This window comes from Taeniopygia guttata, chromosome 12, assembly GCF_048771995.1.
Source record: "Taeniopygia guttata chromosome 12, bTaeGut7.mat, whole genome shotgun sequence".
NCBI lineage: Eukaryota > Metazoa > Chordata > Aves > Passeriformes > Estrildidae > Taeniopygia > Taeniopygia guttata.
The window spans coordinates 326,802-344,604 of NC_133037.1; the positions used below are offsets into that span (position 1 = coordinate 326,802).

Here is a 17,803-nt window from a genome sequence, read left to right on the forward strand (position 1 = left end):
CTGATGTGGGGCAGGGGTTCTCACCACTCAGTGCTGTGCTGTGCGGTCTGAGATAGGCTGGCACAGAACAAGGGGCTTTGTCCCTGTACAGGTCGATGTGGTGGCAGCCACTTGTTTGGCTCCCACTGTGACCATGTGGGGTTGGCCACACAGGGGGCTGTGGAGGGTGGCTGGGGCAGGTGGGTCTGCCAGCTGCCCTGCTGGCCTGCATTCCCCAGGGTGGGGAAGCAGAGCCACCAGCTTGGCCTGGAAACAGCCCCTCTCTTCGATGGAAATGCTTACTTGAAATTAAGCACATGCTTAACAGCTTTGTGTCAGACGAGGAGAAAATGTGCAGAGGAGGATGGTCTAGGTCAGGAGTGGGGGCTGTTGGCTCTTCTCAATGAGGGTTGCTGAAAAGTCACGTACAGAGGAGATGAACTCACAGTGGCAGCTTAGGGGAAGGAGGATGTGTGAGGGAAGGATTTAGGTTGGTTGGCTTCTTGCACCGACAGTGAGTGGGTGAGCTCTAGGATTGCTTCCCCTCAACAGAAATAATTTTTTATAATGAATTTTGTGTCAGATGCAGCTAAATTGGAATACTTTCATGGAGTCACTGCGGTGTTTTGCCTACTCAAAGCCTATATGGAATTTGGACGCAAGCTCCCAGAAGGGAAGAGGAGTAGGAGCTCTCTGGAGCAAACTGCCTGTAACAGCATTTGCAGCAGTGTGCTGACAGACCTTATCAAATTCTTGGGACACTACGTGGAGTTGTAGCTCCTGTTTGAGCTATTCTGCCCCAGGAGGATCGTGGCCCAGTGGGTTTGAAGGTTATGGTGGCTATATGGCTGGAGTGTGACACAGCTGTGGGATGCTGAAGCTGTCATGAAAGAGAGCAGGCAAGAGCCCATCCCCAGCTTCTAGATGGCTCGAGAGCAGTGGCCATGTGGGGCATCCCAGGAGTGTCCCCTCAGTGCCACTGAAAACAAAGCTCTGCCTGGCTGTTCCTGTGGTCACACCGCATCACAGCCATGTCCCAATGCAGCAAAGCCCCCACAGTGTCCTCTTGCCACTGCTCCATCTCTCAATGGGTATTTTGGGAGGGGACATGGCCAGGCACCTTTGTGTGCATATTTTGCTGTGATGAACAAGCTCATTTGAGGAAAAGCTGAACTGGAAACCCCATCCCATGCTCACAGCTGTGCCAAACTCAGTGTCTTCTGTGGGTTCTGCATGAGCCCCATGGTCTCCTAAAAACTTCTGGAGAGATACAGAAAGCAGACATATTTATTATGCCTAGATTTGCTGGCCAGGGAGCTACATCTTTCTTGGGAAATATTTTGGGGTCTGCAACTCGAAAAAGGCTGAAAATCCAGTTTTTTTCCTCTGCTGAAAACCATAGGCATAGTGGCATGGGATAATGAAATGTTTCAGCACTAATTCTCAAGTTTCTGGCTCTTGTGGCTTTGTGTTAGATCCTGCATGGTCACTGAACACTGTGTTTGGGGGTGTAATGATGAGATACCCACCAGTGAGCTGTTCTATAATGGGTTGTTAAATAAAATGAACTCCTTGGGTAGACTATATAAACAGTCTCTGTATATATGTGTGCCTGGGCATGGAAATGTGGTTTAAAACCATTCAGAAAATGTTCCCAAAGAAAAAAATCTCATATACACGTGGGAATGTGACAAAGCATCTACTTACTGTCCAAATACACTGTGGCATCTCCATGGGATTGGGTTTTATAGGAGCTGAGTTACTTTGAAGTGCTGGTTTATACTAATTTAGAAATTCCAAACATGAAACTAAATGTGCTCTAACCCTACGTCTACTCAAATAAATCCAGAGGATTAGCCACAGAAAGGAAACTGGGAATTTACACTTAATTTCTTCATTAAAAATGAGGTGGGAGTTCTTGTAACCAGCCTAATTTCTGTGTTTTGCAGTGCAGGCTGTTTAGAGTTGCTGGCACCACGCCAAGGTGTCACTGCCCAGGTACTGTAGAGCTGTTCCATGGTTGTCACCATGCTCTGTTTTGCTCTGGGGTGTGGCGTTACAGATGGTGGGAGGTCGATGTCCCTCCAGCTGCCCTGCAAGCACTGGGGGCGAGGGGTCAGGCTGCCCGTGGAGGGGCTGGTGGGACCCAGGGTGCCCTGACGAGAGGTTTAAGCCACAGTGTGAGCTTTGCCTGGCTTTGGACCCAGAGCAGAGCACTGTCTATCTGTTCTGTCTCTCACCTGGTACTAGTGAGTTTTGGTCAGCTGTTGGTTAGGTTTCCTTGGGAATTTATGTGAAAGTACAACCCGCTGCTGCAGTCAAGGTGCACACAGGCAGCTGTGTGAACATCATCCTTCCTGGGAAGGCAGGCTCAGCTCTGTGGGCTGCCAGTGCCCGGGGGCTCTCCCACTGCCAGGGCTGGCATGGCCTTGGTGCTCCATGCTAAACAGGGGAGTCTCCTGAGGAGCAGGTCTGTACCCTCAAGCTGAAGGTGGGTGGTGGGAATGCTTTCCTGGGGGCCCCAGGGCTCATCCCTGCTTTGCATTTCAAGCTCAAGCAGGTCCCAAATTGCAAAGGGAAATTCGGTCAAAGTGGCAAAAGTTTCTGTGCCTGGAAAGAGGAAGTTTTGCTGCTTTAGGGAACAGAAACTGGCTCCTGATTGTGGCACGGTGCCTGTCTGCTCTGGGAGCCCAGTGCTGCTGGCTGGGCAGGCAAAGTGTTTGCCAGTCCCTCAGGAGACAGGAGGGTCACAGGCATGCTGCTGGTTTCTGGAGAGCTCTGCCAACAGCTGGCTGTACAGACTAGAAATTCCTGGTACCTGGATGCTCAGAATAGATTTGACCCATTGCTCATCAAATCCCCTGTACTAAATAGCAGTTTAGGTAGAAAACAGGAAAAGGGACATTTTGGTTAAAGCCAAGGGTTTTCCAGGGCAGGTGTTTGACTCCCAGATGCGAATGTGAACCCACACCTCAGGAGCAGCAGTGGATGCAGGCTCAGCTGCAGGGTCTGGGGGGATGGAAATGAAGGGCTTTGCTATCTCTTTTCTGATGTTTCAAAGTTTTGTTTACGTGGCTGACTGACAAGATTGTTGGGACTGAGGGCACCGGAGAAGTGAATAAGGCACTGTGAGATGTTTATGGATGCCCAGGGATGCTCACTGGCAACACCTCACTACGCCTTGTAAATCCCAACATGTGTTTGTTCAGTGGCACTGCTGGGACACTCTGATGTCCTCTCTCAGCAAGGGGTTGAAAACATAGTAAGTCTGAGTCCCTGTCTGTGGTAATTTAATGCAAGCACCAGGCAAGCTGGAATGTGTTGTGCTTGGAAACAATGTTCTAACCACCTGAGTGCCACCACACACTGCTTACAGCACCTGAGTGCCACCACACACTGCCTACCACACCTGAGTGCCAGCACACACTGCCTGCAGCACCTGTGTGCCACCACACACTGCTTACAGCACCTGTGTGCCACCACACACTGCTTACAGCACCTGAGTGTCACCACACACTGCCTACCACACCTGAGTGCCACCACACACTGCCTACCACACCTGAGTGCCAGCACACACTGCTTACAGCACCTGAGTGCCACCACACACTGCCTACCACACCTGAGTGCCAGCACACACTGCCTACCACACCTGAGTGCCACCTCTTACAGCACCTGAGTGCCAGCACACACTGCCTACCACACCTGAGTGCCACCACACACCTCTTACAGCACCTGAGTGCCAGCACACACTGCCTACCACACCTGAGTGCCACCACACACTGCTTACAGCACCTGAGTGCCACCACACACTGCCTACCACACCTGAGTGCCAGCACACACTGCCTACCACACCTGAGTGCCACCACACACCTCTTACAGCACCTGAGTGCCAGCACACACTGCCTACCACACCTGAGTGCCACCACACACTCCCTACCGCCCACGCCTCCCCACCAGGGTTGTGCACAGCACGTGCCAGGGTGGACCGTGGCTGCCAGCAGCTCCCATCTGCAGGGGCTGAGCCCCTGAGCTGCACCAGGGACAAGGGATGGATGGGGCATGTGGCTGCCACTCTGTGCTGGGAATGGGATAGTTTAGGGTGTGACTGCTCCTCTGTACCAGGCACGGGGTGGATGGGGATTGGCATTCTTGACTGGAGGAAGAAAAATGGCTCCAGGGATGGGTGACTGTTGCTTGATGGCGTTGTTCCCAGGGCAGTGTTTTGACAACCCCAGGCACTCAAGGTCCCTTTGGCATGGGGATCCCTGGGTACAGTGCGGCTCCTGTGCTGGGGCAGCATTGTTGTCCTTGTTTCATGGTGGGGAGGCGGGTGCTAAGGTCCCCCGATTGATGTCTCTGGTCAGAAGAGTGGCAGGATTTGAACTGAGGTCCTCAGCTGAATTGAGGTTTCTATGTGACTGCCCCCAGCACACATCCCTGGGGTCACAGTGTGGCAGGGGATCAACAGCAACGTCTGCAGGAGGGATCCGCTTTGCTATTTCTTTTTTTGGTTTCGTTGGGTGTTTTTGGTTGTGGGTATTTTTGTTTTGTTTTGTTTTAATTCCTGTGGGTCTGGTAAAGAAATGATTTTAAGTTGTTGTCTTCAAGTTGGGCTGTAACGCCCTGCAGCAGGTGGAGGAGGTGGCAGACTGTCTACAGCATCTCTCACTTTGAGAGGCCAGTAGAATTTATTGATGTTTTTGAGCAGAGGGAGCAGTACTTATTCCTAACATCTGGAGAGCAGCTCTGCTGGCAGCTGCTGTTCTGACAGAGTGAGGCTGCAGGGCCATGGGACGAATTGTTCCTGGGAAAGCCCAGATCAGCCCAGGCCCAGATCAGCCCTTGTCAGATGTGATGTGCTGGTGAGCAGGGTGGATAGCAAAGCCCACGATGATCTTGCCTTGATACCTGCTGAGTGTCAGCAAGGCTTGTCCAACACAGAGGGTGTACGCTGGCTCCTCACGCAGGTCTGTGGGAGCTGGGACTGGGATCTCCAAGGATCTCCAGGGGATGTGCTGGCTGTGGCATCCTGCAGCAACAGGGATGGCACATGGTCTGATCTGCTGATGCTGATTCCTGTGCCTTCCTCTCCTCTTTATCAGACCTGTGGATAAGCACAGCCTTGCAAGGTGGGGCAAGAGGCTCCTCAGCATGGGCTTTTTCTCCAGTGGGCAATATGATAGAGGCTAACTTGGATAGTTAAGCTCTTTTCCATGTTAAGGGGCTTGTTCTGCTGTGCCCCTCCTCTGAAGGCAACACGGCCAGAGCGACAATCAGGGGTTTGCTGCCGTGCTCCCAAAGTGCTGCTGTGGGAGCTCTGGAGCTCTGGTGGAGTGGTGGAGCCCAGGCACAAAGCCCAACATTCAGTGAAGCTGCAGGCTCATGTTTGCATCTTCAGCCATGGAACCTAGCTGATGCTGTGCCAGCTACTGGAACAAGGCTGCCTGTTTTCGGCCTGAACCATTGTAGGGCTGTTGCTGTTACAAGATGTCTGCAGGTTATGTATTCTAAGTGAAACTTGAATACAAAACCTTCAGTTCTAACCCAGAAGCAAAATTGCCTGAAAGTCTGGATTTTGAAAACATGTATGTCTATTATTTTAAGGAAATCTGGAACTTACCATTCCATTTCTGTCTCATCTCTGTTTAAGGTATTTTGCTGCTGTGTACAGCTCCCTTCTGGAGCAGGAACTCATTTGTTATTTGGTTTTCATCCACTGTCTGCTGCGTGCTGCCAACATCCAGAAGGCTGTGAGCTGCTTGTGACCACTGCTGTCTCTAGTGGGTCACCTAAATAAAAGGAGCTGTTGAAGACTTGGCATATTCCTGAAAATAGCTGTGTGTGGAGAGATCATTTTAGGAAGGGAAATTTTACAGTATGATGATAGTACTTGATGAAGAAGGGAAGATGAGGAGGTTTAGCCAAAGTTGTTTGGCTTGTTGTCATCTTTCAGTTTGTCTTATAGACCTAGACATTGTGGTTCAGAGGCGTCAGGACTGGTGTGCTGTTGTGTGGGGTTTCCCAAGGCTGGGAACTGCCTTGTGCAGGACAGGGCCTCACGTTGGGCTTTTGGCAAAGGGTGCAGCATGTCATTAAATGGGGAGGAAACTGGGGTTAAATGTTTGTTTGAAGGGACAGAAATCGATGTCTGGAGAGCAGATACAGGTAAGGTCTGCTTTGATGCGTACAGGTCTCTGGAACGAGGTAAGGGGTAAAGGACTGGGGTGGGTGCTCCTCGTGTATCCCTCCCGGGCTTCCCAGCCAAGACACTGCTCTGGTCAGTGTGGTGACAGCCTTGCTGCTGGGGCTGTTTGCCTGTGGAACCACAGCTCAGCTACACTCACGTAAGCTGCTGGAAAAAGATGTCAAATTTTGGGAGAAGCTGGGGTTGCAATGTTAACGTCCCTGGAATCTCCTACCTGTAGTGCCATTTTCTGCTGAGAGTTGGTATCACAGCAAGCTCAGTGGGTCTCTCCAAAAAGCTTTGGAAACAGCAGCTTCTACAAATCTTGAAGACAAAATTATAAAATTATAGAGAAAAGGAAAGCTTTACGTGCTTTAACCAAATTAGAGCAGTGCTCAGCTGCTGAATCCAGTATGACCACTGATCTGTAACAACATTTGAAATTATCCAAGTTATATAATTATTATAATCCTAATTTCCTAATTGGGAGGGGAATGGGGTAGGGAGAGAGGACCTCCAGAGTTGAATCTGTGGAGATGTCAGCAGGCATAGTGCTTTCAGAGTGATGCCTGGAGAACACCTTTTGCTTTGTTCAGGTGCTGCCTGCCAGAGGAGACAGGGTGTGAGTGTAAGGGCTGGCCACAGGCCAGAGGAGCCTCGTTCATCCTTTGCACTTCCTTTGCACTGATCATTCTCTTTACTTGAATTTCTTCTGCCTCAGAATGAGGACAGGGGTTAGAGTGGAGGAAGGCTGCACTGGTGATTTGGAAAAAGTGTGTCTCTGTAGACTGCATCTGTATAGCTTGGTTGCTTCTGCATTTGGAGTGCTCAGTTAATGAGGAAAAGGGTTTTACTAAGCTTTCTGTAGCAAGCTTCCTCTGCGGGCTGGGTGCTCGACCAAGTGGTGGTGGTTTGTTTTTTGGACTCTGGTGCTGAGGCTGTGGAGCAGGTGATGCGTGGGGGGTACCCAGAGGGGGACAGCACTGCAGCACAGCGTTGCTTCTCAGAGGCAGGCTCTAAAGAAGGGTAGAGTTCTGCTCATTATCTCGAGCTTAATTGATTCAGCAGAACTAATGAGGAAAACACAGGAAAACATTTACTATAAACTATTGCTAAATGAAATAGATTTGAACTGACACATGCAAAAGACCAGTTGTGCTAGGTAAGAAGCTATTACTTTAATGGATCCTTTTTTCAGCCCTGACTTGCACAGATATGCCTTCAGAGCACTTTGAGCATGTGAAGTGCTAAGTGTTAGTACTAGCAATAATAAAATAGTAACGACCAAAGATTGAGGAGCCAAACTCATGGTTCATCAGGGACTCTTCCCTGCGGAAGAGAGTTTGAATGGTCTGAGGTTGGTCACTGAGGCCAAAGCTTAATGTAAATGAGAAACACAGGTTGAGTGGTGGGGGGGTGACAAGGAAAGAACAGCTGAGGAAGTGCAGCCTAAACAAACCAAGTGTCTTACTCCTCACAGTTTCGGCAGGGGAGGTGTCTCTTGGGCTTCTGAGTAGAAGTGGGTGTCCTTGAGATGAGGCACGCTTGGCTGGTCTGCTCAGCCCCTTGTCCCCAGGGAGGGGGAAGAGGAGCTGAATTTCCATGAGGGGTGAATTTAAAGGACATACAAGCTCTTGCTGCTCAAACACGTGCTGTTCTGACTGTGACAACCCCTCTTGAGCCTGTTTGTTAATCCCTCTGCTTGTCCATTCCTGGTGGATTTGATTGTATAATCTGAAGTATTGTATTTAATGCAGGATGAAGGCTAACATAATAAGCTTGACGAGTCTTCCTAGCGACATGAAAGATGTGCAATTTTAGTTTAAAAAGTGCTTCTTTTTCATGTTTCTCCACTTTGAGCAGTTCCCCATGCAGTTGCACTTGCTGTTTCAGTGCCCTGCTGGGGGAAGCACTGCTGGGTGCCAGGCACCCAACTTGTGTGGAGCAATGCAGCCCATGCTGGGCTGCCAGGGCTGGGAAGGGTGTTTTGTGGGAGGGCTGTGCAGGTCCTGTCTGCATTGCCTTCAGCTTTCTTTTCCAGTTGGGCTCAGCATGACAGGGTTGGGGCTGATGGAGTGATGGTGGCCATGAGCTGGGCCAGCTGTGGCTGGAGGAGGGAGCAGAGGAGATTTAGAGGGGAATCACACTGTCAGCTGCAGGCATCCAACTTTAGTGCCACTGCTGGAGCTGAAGCTGGAGCCTCTGAGGACTCACAGCAGCAGATGGCTGGATGGCAATAGGGACCTGTGGTTGTTCAAGCTGTTGTCAGGCTTTGGCCTCACTGTAGCAGACTGGCTGTGCCTGCAGCCCAGCAGTGCCCTGATCCTGTCCCAGGCTCTGTGTGCTCCTGCTGAGGTGGGTTCTGCCAGGCAGCAGCCGAGAGCTGCCACTGCCAGAGCAGCAGATGGAGCTTGGGTTTTGCCCTCTGAGATGATTTAGGATGCTGAGAGCCTCTTCCAGCATTCACACTCTCACACCTCTGGTGGTTGGAGGTCTGTGGCTGCGGTGGAGGTGAGCGTGGCTGCTGCTGCTGAGTTGCAGTGCTTTGGCCTGACCCAGCTGTGCCTTTCTCCAGCCATCAGTCCTGTGCTTGCTGTGACTTGCCTTCTGGCAGTTCTCTGTGCTCTGTCCCCTTCCTTACCTCAGCCACCAGTCCCATGTGAGGCTGCCAAGAGTGAAATTTAGGAGCTGTCAGAAAGAAAAGTTTGGAGTCAAGAGGAGAGAGAGGGAAGAATGAGTTTTCTAAGAGTGATAGCTCCCTGCAGGCACAAGGTCTAGGTGGCTGCAGGGAGCAGAGGGATGTTTAGATAAACCATTACTGATGTCACATTAGTGACTTGCAAACTGCCCTAGCCCAGGGCTGGCATTGTGCAAAGGGCAAAACTCAACAAAACCCCCACCTCCTTGCTTGAGGAACTTGTGGCCTAAGCAAACAGTGAAACCAGAGTGCAAGTCTCACTTGAAGCTGTTTTTTGGTTTGGGTTTTTTTTGGTTTGGTTTTTTTTTTGTTTTGTTTTGTTCTTTGTTTTTTTTGTTTGTTTGTTTGTGTTTTTGATTTGTTTTGGTTTGGGGTTTTGTTTGTTTGTTTGTTTGTTTTAAGAATGTCTGCTGTGCCGTGTGGATACTGTACTGTTGGTAATTCTTGAGAAAAAATTGTCCAGATTCATTTTGCCAGAGATTCTCAACCTGAGTGCCTTGACTGGCCACAAGTGCACATTGATTTGCCTCCCGTTGCCTAAAAAGTATGAGCTCTGAGGAGCTCTGTGCTATTGCCTGCCCTTGAGCATCACTGCAGCTGGAGACTGCTTACATCTCAAGTGCCTCAACAGTGGAGTCCTCTTCTGAGATGACATTTTCCTCCAGGCATCCCAAAAAGCCTGGTTTTGACAGGTCTGGTTGCGACACTGCAGCAGATAAATGAGTGATTGTGTGTACAAACTGCTGGGGGACGAGGGGGGAATGCTGGGGATGTGTGGTTGGTCTGGGCTCTGCCCAACACAGAGCAGGGCTTGTACTCTTCCTTAGCATGATGCAGCCAGGCTGACTTGGCATCGCTGGCTGTGTCCATTCTCCTGTGCAATATTTCCCCACTGGTTTTTAGCCTGTCCCTACTGTTCAGTGCAAGTTTGTGTCCTGCTATTCTCTTCAGACAGTATCCTAATTATTCTGAATATTCTCTCTGCAGTCAGAAATTTCCCTGAGTCATACCCAAATATTAATAAAAGCCTAATGGTTTAAGTTAAGGAAGGCAAGAGATAAAACTAGAGCCCTTTTATCACAACCTTTAATGGCCTGAAAATGTCAGTTGTGTGGGAGCAGCTGCCAAATTTTGAGCCTATGAAGATGATGGCTAAGTCCCACAAATCAACAAGTTTGGAGCGGATTATCCGATGCTGGCTGTGTCATTTTCCCAGGACTCCAGGCATGCTGGAAGCCAACACTTTAATCCTCTCTGATATGAAGTCTGAAAGGGGCTGGGCTCCCCTTCTCACTCCGTAGCTCTGGAGCTGCTGCAGCCAGCATGGCCTCGTGGAGGGCAGGGGCTCAGGGCTTTCCTCTGCGCCGCCGCTTCTGACTCACAAATTAGCTCCAGCTTTGCTTGAGAACTATTTTTAAGGTCACAAACACAGGATGCAGAAATCAGCGCATTTCATGGTTTTCCTGAGAGCTGCCTCACCACTCCTCTTCCTCCTTCTGTTTCCAACAGACTTCCTTCCCGAAGGGACATCCTGCATGCCCAGGGCTGGAGAGCTGTAATGGAAATTCTGGGAAATCACTTTTTATGCTCCTTATAGGTCTGGGATAAAGAACTGAACTCACACTGTGAAGACAGCTGAACTCTTGAGCTCTGATGTGGCTGGAAATCTTTTATCTCTGTCCCATTTTGTTTCTGCAATCGCACTCAAGGGTTAATCTGAGTAACCATCCTCTTAGCTGTGGCCCCTTGATTGGAATTCATTTGCATCACTTGTGAAGTTTTGCAGCAATAGCACCAATTGCAGTGTGCAGGGGCACAGCAGCGTCCTGGCAGGGCGTGGGCAGAGCTGCTCAGCTGCTGCTCGCCGTGGCTGTCCCCAGCTTGTGCCCAAGAGGCTCCTCATCAGCGACAGAGCAGCAGTCAAACATTTTGTGGGCAGGAGGTTTTGGATCTAGAATCAGCGCACAGTTCTGTGAGTTACTGAGTACTCAGAGCGTGTCAAAGAAAAATAGAGGCAATACAGTAAATGCCCACGGGGTGTTTTAAAATGCAGATTATAGAAAGAGATTGGTTTTGGAAGAAAACTTAGCATTTGTTCTTTTCCCACTTCAGTATGGGGCAGCTTGATTTAAAGAGTGAGATTTAACCCCTTCCACTTGTAGACGGCCTTCTATTACATTCATCCAGAGCAATTCCCCAGCTGTGGTGGCTGCCTGGTGCCTGCAGAAGGATGTGACTTGGCTGTATCCTGTTTACGATGGAGTTAGCTGTCCTCTTGGTGCCGTGGGGTACGGGTAGCAGCAGCACAGCATGTCATCCCTTCTTTGGACCCTGAAGAGGGAAATACCATATGTCGCCTTCCCATCCGTTTGTTGGAAGATCTGATGTCATTTGAAGAAAGGTGTTTCAGAGGAAGGATGTGTACAGCCAAAATAAAGCTTGGCCTGGGTTAGAATAGTTACATCCTGTTTACTATGGAAAACACTTTGTGCTGATATGAGCTCTGAAATGCGTGATTTATAAGCCGGCAGGCGCTGCAGATAAGGGACTTCCCGTGATTTTGGCCACCTGTGAGAAGAAAGGGCCATGTCTTTCAGGCTGGCAGGCAGCGATGCTGGTCCCAGCTCCTGCACAGCTGCCATAGGGAGGAGGTGCTGAACATCCCTTGGGGTCCCAGATGGCTGGAGGTGCCTCTGTGCCTCAGTTTCCCTGCAGGAAAGAGCCTTGTAAGCTTCAGGTGGTGATATACTTAAAGAGTGATGAAGAAGAGCTAGAGATAATCATCCCTAAGACAAGTAAATAACCCCAAGTGAATTTCTAAATAGCTGTTTGGGAAGGGAAGGAATCATTAAGTCAGAAACATGAATGGCTTGCCATGTCCTCTGTATAGTATAAAAAAAGTTGTGTGGAGCAGTTACAGAGAAAACATAGAAAACATACACATTTAAGAATTTAGGCTGTGATTTTACTTTTTACTAGAATGAAATGCAGTAAAACTGCAAAATGCATTTAGCACTGCATCCACAAACTTGATCCTTTCGTCTTGATCCCCTAAGAACAGAGGTACAACTTTAAATGTGCTGCCTCATTTGTCACTCATCTGAGCATAGGAAGTTTTTCGTATCAGGCTTTGTTAGTGCGTGTCTGGCGCAGGCAGTGATGGGGTCTGGTGGGGCACAGGGGACCAAGGTCAGGGTGGTTTGTTGGAGAAGGCCCAGCCATGTTGGAGAGGGCAGTGCCATGGCCTGCAGTCCCCATGCTGACTGCTCCCTGCACCAGTCGTGGCCATGGCAGGGAGGTCGCCAACCTCCTGTGGGCGTCTGTCTGGGGGTACACCATCTCTTGCTTATGCGTACAAAGCCCCATCACTTTGCATTCCTTTTGGGTTTTAGCATGTTTCTAGCCCCACTTCTGCCCGGGAATGTGTTGGTGTGGTGTGGCACCAATCCAAGACACATGGTGGCTTGGGGGCAGATGGGCATGAGGCAAGAGTTGCACCCCAAAGTGGGATGACCCTGCAGAGAGACCCTGCCGAGTCTCACCCTCCTGTTGCAAAGCCTAAAGATTTGCTTAATCTTCTGAACTGTCTGAAGAGAGGAGAGAGCCGAAGCTTTAGCCTGGTTCCATTAATGAAATAGTGAAGATGACTAGGGAATTAGCATCCGGGCCCTGGTGTAGCCCAGAGAGGAAGGACTGTGCTGAACAGGCTGGTGGTCACCTTCTGCCTGGTGGAAACTGCATTCCAATTCCCTGACAGATACAGCCTCAAATCCCTGCATTTATTCTGCCTAAATTCAGAATTCTGTCAGCTTCTGTGGCAGTGCAGTGCTATCTGCTTTATGACTGGATTCAGAAAGCCATAAATGTGCGTTGTCCCTGGGGTGTGGGATGCAACCCTGCAGGCATCTCTTGCTGGAATTTTGTACAGGCACTTCCCACAACTGGAGGTTGGATTGTATGCAGGTGACCTGTGGATGGATACCTGCTGCTGCTGGAATGTCAGCCCTGCCGAGGAGTGTGGCAGTGGGGTCACAGCCTCCCCTAGGCTAAACCTGGGGTGACACTGTGAATGATTTGGAAATGGCCCTTGAAACCTGCTCGTCATTTGAAGGGCTCCAGCTGCACCTGCTGCAGCTGACAAAAGCTGCTGCAGGAGTGACTGCAGGTGAATTGTTGGCAGTGAGACTGCTGTGATGTTCAAGCATTGTCGAATCCATCCAAGTTGTCTGAGCAGAAATAACATGAGAATCTCAGAGGATTTGGAGTGAGGGGCTCATAAATCTTGGGTGCATCTTGGCAGGGTACTAGGAATATGAGGCATCAGTTCCACTTGCAAATGCTGCTGTCATGCTAATTAATTTAGCACAGGAGAGTCAAGTCTGTTGTCTTGCTTTCGGCCAAACAAGTGGAATGCCTCCTCATAGACACAGGTCAATGAGAAGTTCTTAGCCACTGCCTTTGCCCCTTGGCACCTGACAGTGGAAGCCCTGCTATCAGCCTTGTGCCCCACGTGCCAGCCTTGCAGGTCAGCTCAGCAGCCAGGGCCAGTTGCATTTTCCTGTTCCGTGGCTCAGCAGTGAGGGGCTCCAGGAAGGCAGAGCAGGGCTCTGAGAGCTCTGTCCCCACTGCTCCTGAGGGGGGTGGCAAGGGAGCACCCCGGTGTTCCTGCAGCCTGTTGATATTTGTGTCTCTCCCCAGCTGCAGCCGGAGCAGCTGGACTGTGGAGCCGCTCACCTTCAGCACCCACTGGCCATCGTGAACCCCGTCACAGCCACCCCCATCTTCACCCACAGCGGCCTGACTGCAGTGGCAGTGGCCAGTGTCAACAACTACACCGTCGTGTTCCTGGGCACGGCCAGCGGAGGACTCCTGAAGGCAAGTGGGGCCCAGCAGAGCTGGGGACAGGCTGGGTGTCGGGGCTCCCCCTTCCAGCACCTCTGCTCTGCCCGGAGGATGACGTCTCCTGTCTACTTGGTTTGAGCGCCTGCTCCCTTCAGGCCATGAAAAAGTCCTTGGGTACTGCCAGAGCCTGGACAGTGATACATGCTGCCTGATGACTGTGGCTGTTAATCACTGCTCAGGGCTGCCGTGGGAGCAGGATGTTTTTGATAAACCCTAAGCTGAAAATGCTATTGTGCAGCATTGAATTATTAATTAATTTTATTACACTATTTTATGTACACAGGGGAATCACAAAGAGATTCTTCTTCACAGCTGAATCCAAAGCAGGTGTGAACCCATGGTGGAGTCTGTTCTAAATAACATGTAAGAGGTGATGCAGGGTGATGCAATGCCCCAGCTCTGCAGCCAGGACACAAGGCCAAGCTCTCAGTAACCTTAGTGCTTGAAGTTTGCCAGAGAAAGTTTTGATTCCAGGCAGCCACAGCAGTCTGGTAAACTGCCAGTATCAGAAGTCCATTGAGAAGAGGGGGAAAAGGCCTGGAGCAGAGACAGCTGATACCTGCTTTATCTCTGCCTGGGGGGACTGATGCATAAGGTGGGATACTGGATCAAAATACTTGGATAGAAGAAAACTTACACAGTCTCTTCCCTTGCATCTCAGTGCTCCTGGCAGAAATGTGGGAACAATCACAAAGAGGCTCCCTGCTTTGATTTTTGCCCACAGGGGCAGGTAATTTGTGAGGGGGAGAGAGCTGGCCTTGGGCCAGGCACAGGGGCTGGGGGGCACATGCCACACGCAGAGCAGCCTGTTCACACGGCATTAACAGCTCTGCTCCATTATCATCTCAGAGAGACCAGCCTTATCTGCAGTGCCTCCATTAGGGAGCGGCTCCTGGCTACCCTGCGCTGGGATAATTTGCTCAGATAGCTGTAATCTAATTCCACAACACAGCTGCATAACCAGAAGCCCTTCTACCTTTGGGGCTCCTTGCTCTTTGGCACGGGGCACAAGGTACTTTGCTTGAGCAAATCATTCAGATTTGTTGCCTGGGAGAAGCCAGCAGAGGGGCAGAAATAGTGCTTGCCCAGCTCCTGCCAGCAGCAGTTAGGGCTACCAGGGGCATGTATGGCGAATTAATGCAATTCTGTGGCTGCAGACGGGCATCTGGCGAGGACCATGACCACGTCTGGCCGTCATGAGAGGGTCAGCAGTGCTTGGGCAAGGCATGCCAGGCTGCGATGCCCTCAAGGGTAGCGGTGGGAGGGAGGGGTCTGTCCTGATGTGTGCAGATGTGGTGGGAGGGAGGGGTCTGTCCTGATGTGTGCAGATGTGGTGGGAGGGAGGGGTCTGTCCTGATGTGTGCAGATGTGGAAGGCCGCAGACAAGTGCTGTGGTGGGGTTACCCAGGACTTCACTCGCTCTGCTCCCACCAGCACCCAGGGCAGTGTGTATCCTCCAGCCCACCCAGCCTGCTCCCCTGCTGCACCAGGACTGGTGGTCGCTGCCCCTCTGTGCTGCTGTGGGGCTCTCCCCCAGCGCCTGCAGCCCCTGGAATCCAGGGAAATTGCCTGTGTGAAGAGGGTGTAGGCTGAACCTGCCCGGGGCGCAGAGGGAGCCAGACACGGGTGTCTGTAAGCATCCACGAGGAGCACATCTCAGCTGTGAGGGAGAGGGGATGCAGTGGACAATGTCAGGGCTCAGTTCATCGACATCTTGGGTGATCCCAGGGAAATAATTTAGCTTCTGGCTAGCCAGCTTCTAAAGTGGATACAGTGATAGTACCCTTTTTTTGCATAGCTCTCTATGCTGTGTTTCTTAGCAGAGAGAAGCCTGAGCCTGTGCTGTCATGCTGGGGTGTGTCAGTGCTGCTCTAGTGTAAGAATTAATTAACCTATCTTAATTATTTAATCCACATTTAGAGAACAGAGGCGCACTTGGTCATTACAATTATTGCCTTCCTTTGCTAGTAAGGCCAGAATTTTCCTCACTCCCTTTCTGTTTTAAGCTGAAAACTGACTGTCACGAGAAATTGTGTAGCCCCATTGTTATTTCCTCTCAGCAATGCCACATTTAATTTACTGAATTTTCAAGTCAAATGCCAAGACATTCAGAGAACTGAAAGGCAGGCTGATGCTCTACAGCCTTCTCCATCACTGCCAGCATTTCTGTTGGTGATTCATGAGGCAAGGTAGGACTTGACACTCCTGTGGCAGCTGCCGTGGTCCTCTGGAGTCAGCAGGGATAGAAGCTTCTTCTGGCTGGGAGTGGCAACACTTATTTTTCAAATATGCAGGGAGCAGGAGATGCCATGCTGTACAGCTCTGTTGCTGATTTTCACTGTTTTTCATTAAGTTTTGGAAACTCAGTGTTCTCTGTACAGAATGTGCGTATGAATACAGAATGTATGTGATGAGGCCTGAAGGCTGGTGCCACTTGCATGAGGGTAACACAAATGCTGCTGTGCCTGCTGGGTGAAGCTGTGCAGGGATAGAGCCTCCAATCAGACACTTTCCAGAGGCAGCCCCTCAGAGGGACAGGGACAGTGAGGGTCCTGCATCACTGAGCAGGGCTGGGGCTTTCTGGGCCATGCCGTGCCTGCCCAGTGACACAAAGCTGAATTTCCAGGAAAGCTCTGTGTGTGCAGCCTGCAACGTGCTTAACAACTTAGGGCACCACTGAATACCACTCTGGTTTTTATTTATACCCAAGGAGAAATAATCTACTCCCCCTTAGTATTTGAAAATAGTCTCAGTGAGTGGCCTCTTCTCTCTACAGATAAACCTGGACAGTACGATGAAAGTTATTAGCAGGAGATCCATTTTGGTGGCTTATGGAGAGCCTGTCCATCCCATCATGCAATTTGACCCTTCTGATTCCACTTACCTCTACCTGATGACCTCTTACCAGGTGAGATCTCCAGTCCTCAACAAAACAGTTCTTGGAGCACAGCATGCATGTGGTTTAGCTCAGAGCTGGGAGCAAAAATAGACGATAAGATTTTCTTTAATGGTGAGAGCCAAGATGTTCAGAGCTTTGGCTGTCACTGGCTTTCTGGGGAGGTGCGGGTCCCTTCTCCTGTGCTGGGTGATAACACCACGCAGCCCAGCTTATCAGGTCTTTGTGGTGGTCAGGTAAAAAGAAGAGTGAAAGATACTGAATACAATTGCACTTATGGCAGTGCAGAAATAAGCACAGAAATAAGGAAAGGTTGTTCCTGTACAGAAACCCCAAAATGACAGTACATGGTCTTTAGGGAGGCTTTCAGGAGATCCTACAGACAAAAAGCCTGCCTGTCAGAAGTGGTTCCTGGGGAGGCTTCTGCTCAGTGCTTGGCAGCAGGGCTCTGCAGAGACCTGGAGAATCACAGCAGATACAGACAGGTGGTCCCATCTCCATCAAGTTAGCAGAGTAGGAAGATGATAGCTGAGCACTCCAGGCACTGAGGGTTTGTCCTGAATTACATTTTAATCTGTCAAAACATATGTACAACCCCAAATATTGCATGTTGCATTTGTATTTTTCGAGCTCTAATTCCCTGCAGATTGGTCATTATCATTTCACAGACCCCTTCCAGGAAGCCTCTTCAGCTGATGGCTCTGACTGTCTGATCTCAGCCCCTGGCTGGGCTGTGCCCTCTGCTCGGGCTGATCAAACAACTGGTGTGGTGCTCATGGTGCCTCCTCTGACTGCTTCTTTTCCAATAAATCTGATGAGTTAGTTTTCCTTTGGTGGAGTTAGTGTCCTGGGAAGCTCCCCAGGAGTTGACAGGGTTGGGGTGGGGCTGCTGAGCCCCGCAGGGCTGGGGGAGCAGTGAGGTGCTGTGAGTGAAGTGGGGCTCTGGCCAAGGAGCCTACAGCCTGGAGTGTGCTTGCCTGGGGAGAGCTCAGGGCTCTTAGCACCTCGCATTTTCAGTCCCCACTGTTCCAAACCACTCAGGTTTCCTTCCCAAATGTTTAGAGATCAAAGGAGGAGAGAGCAGAAACCGACACATGCTTTCCCTTCCAACTGCTCCTGCCAAGTGAGTCCCCAGAGGTACTTT

General features: G+C 50.4%; 1 protein-coding gene across 2 annotated transcripts in view; it reads left to right on the plus strand.

The window, feature by feature from the left end:
• PLXND1 (plexin D1) overlaps window positions 1-17,803 on the plus strand; it is a 70,407-nt gene that overhangs the window by 4,237 nt on the left and 48,367 nt on the right. For both annotated transcript variants that reach the window (XM_030283480.4, XM_030283481.4), the window contains exons 2-3: window positions 13,560-13,736; window positions 16,540-16,671. In XM_030283480.4, the coding sequence (XP_030139340.4) occupies window positions 13,560-13,736; window positions 16,540-16,671 (309 nt within the window). The remainder of the gene's footprint in view (window positions 1-13,559; window positions 13,737-16,539; window positions 16,672-17,803) is intronic.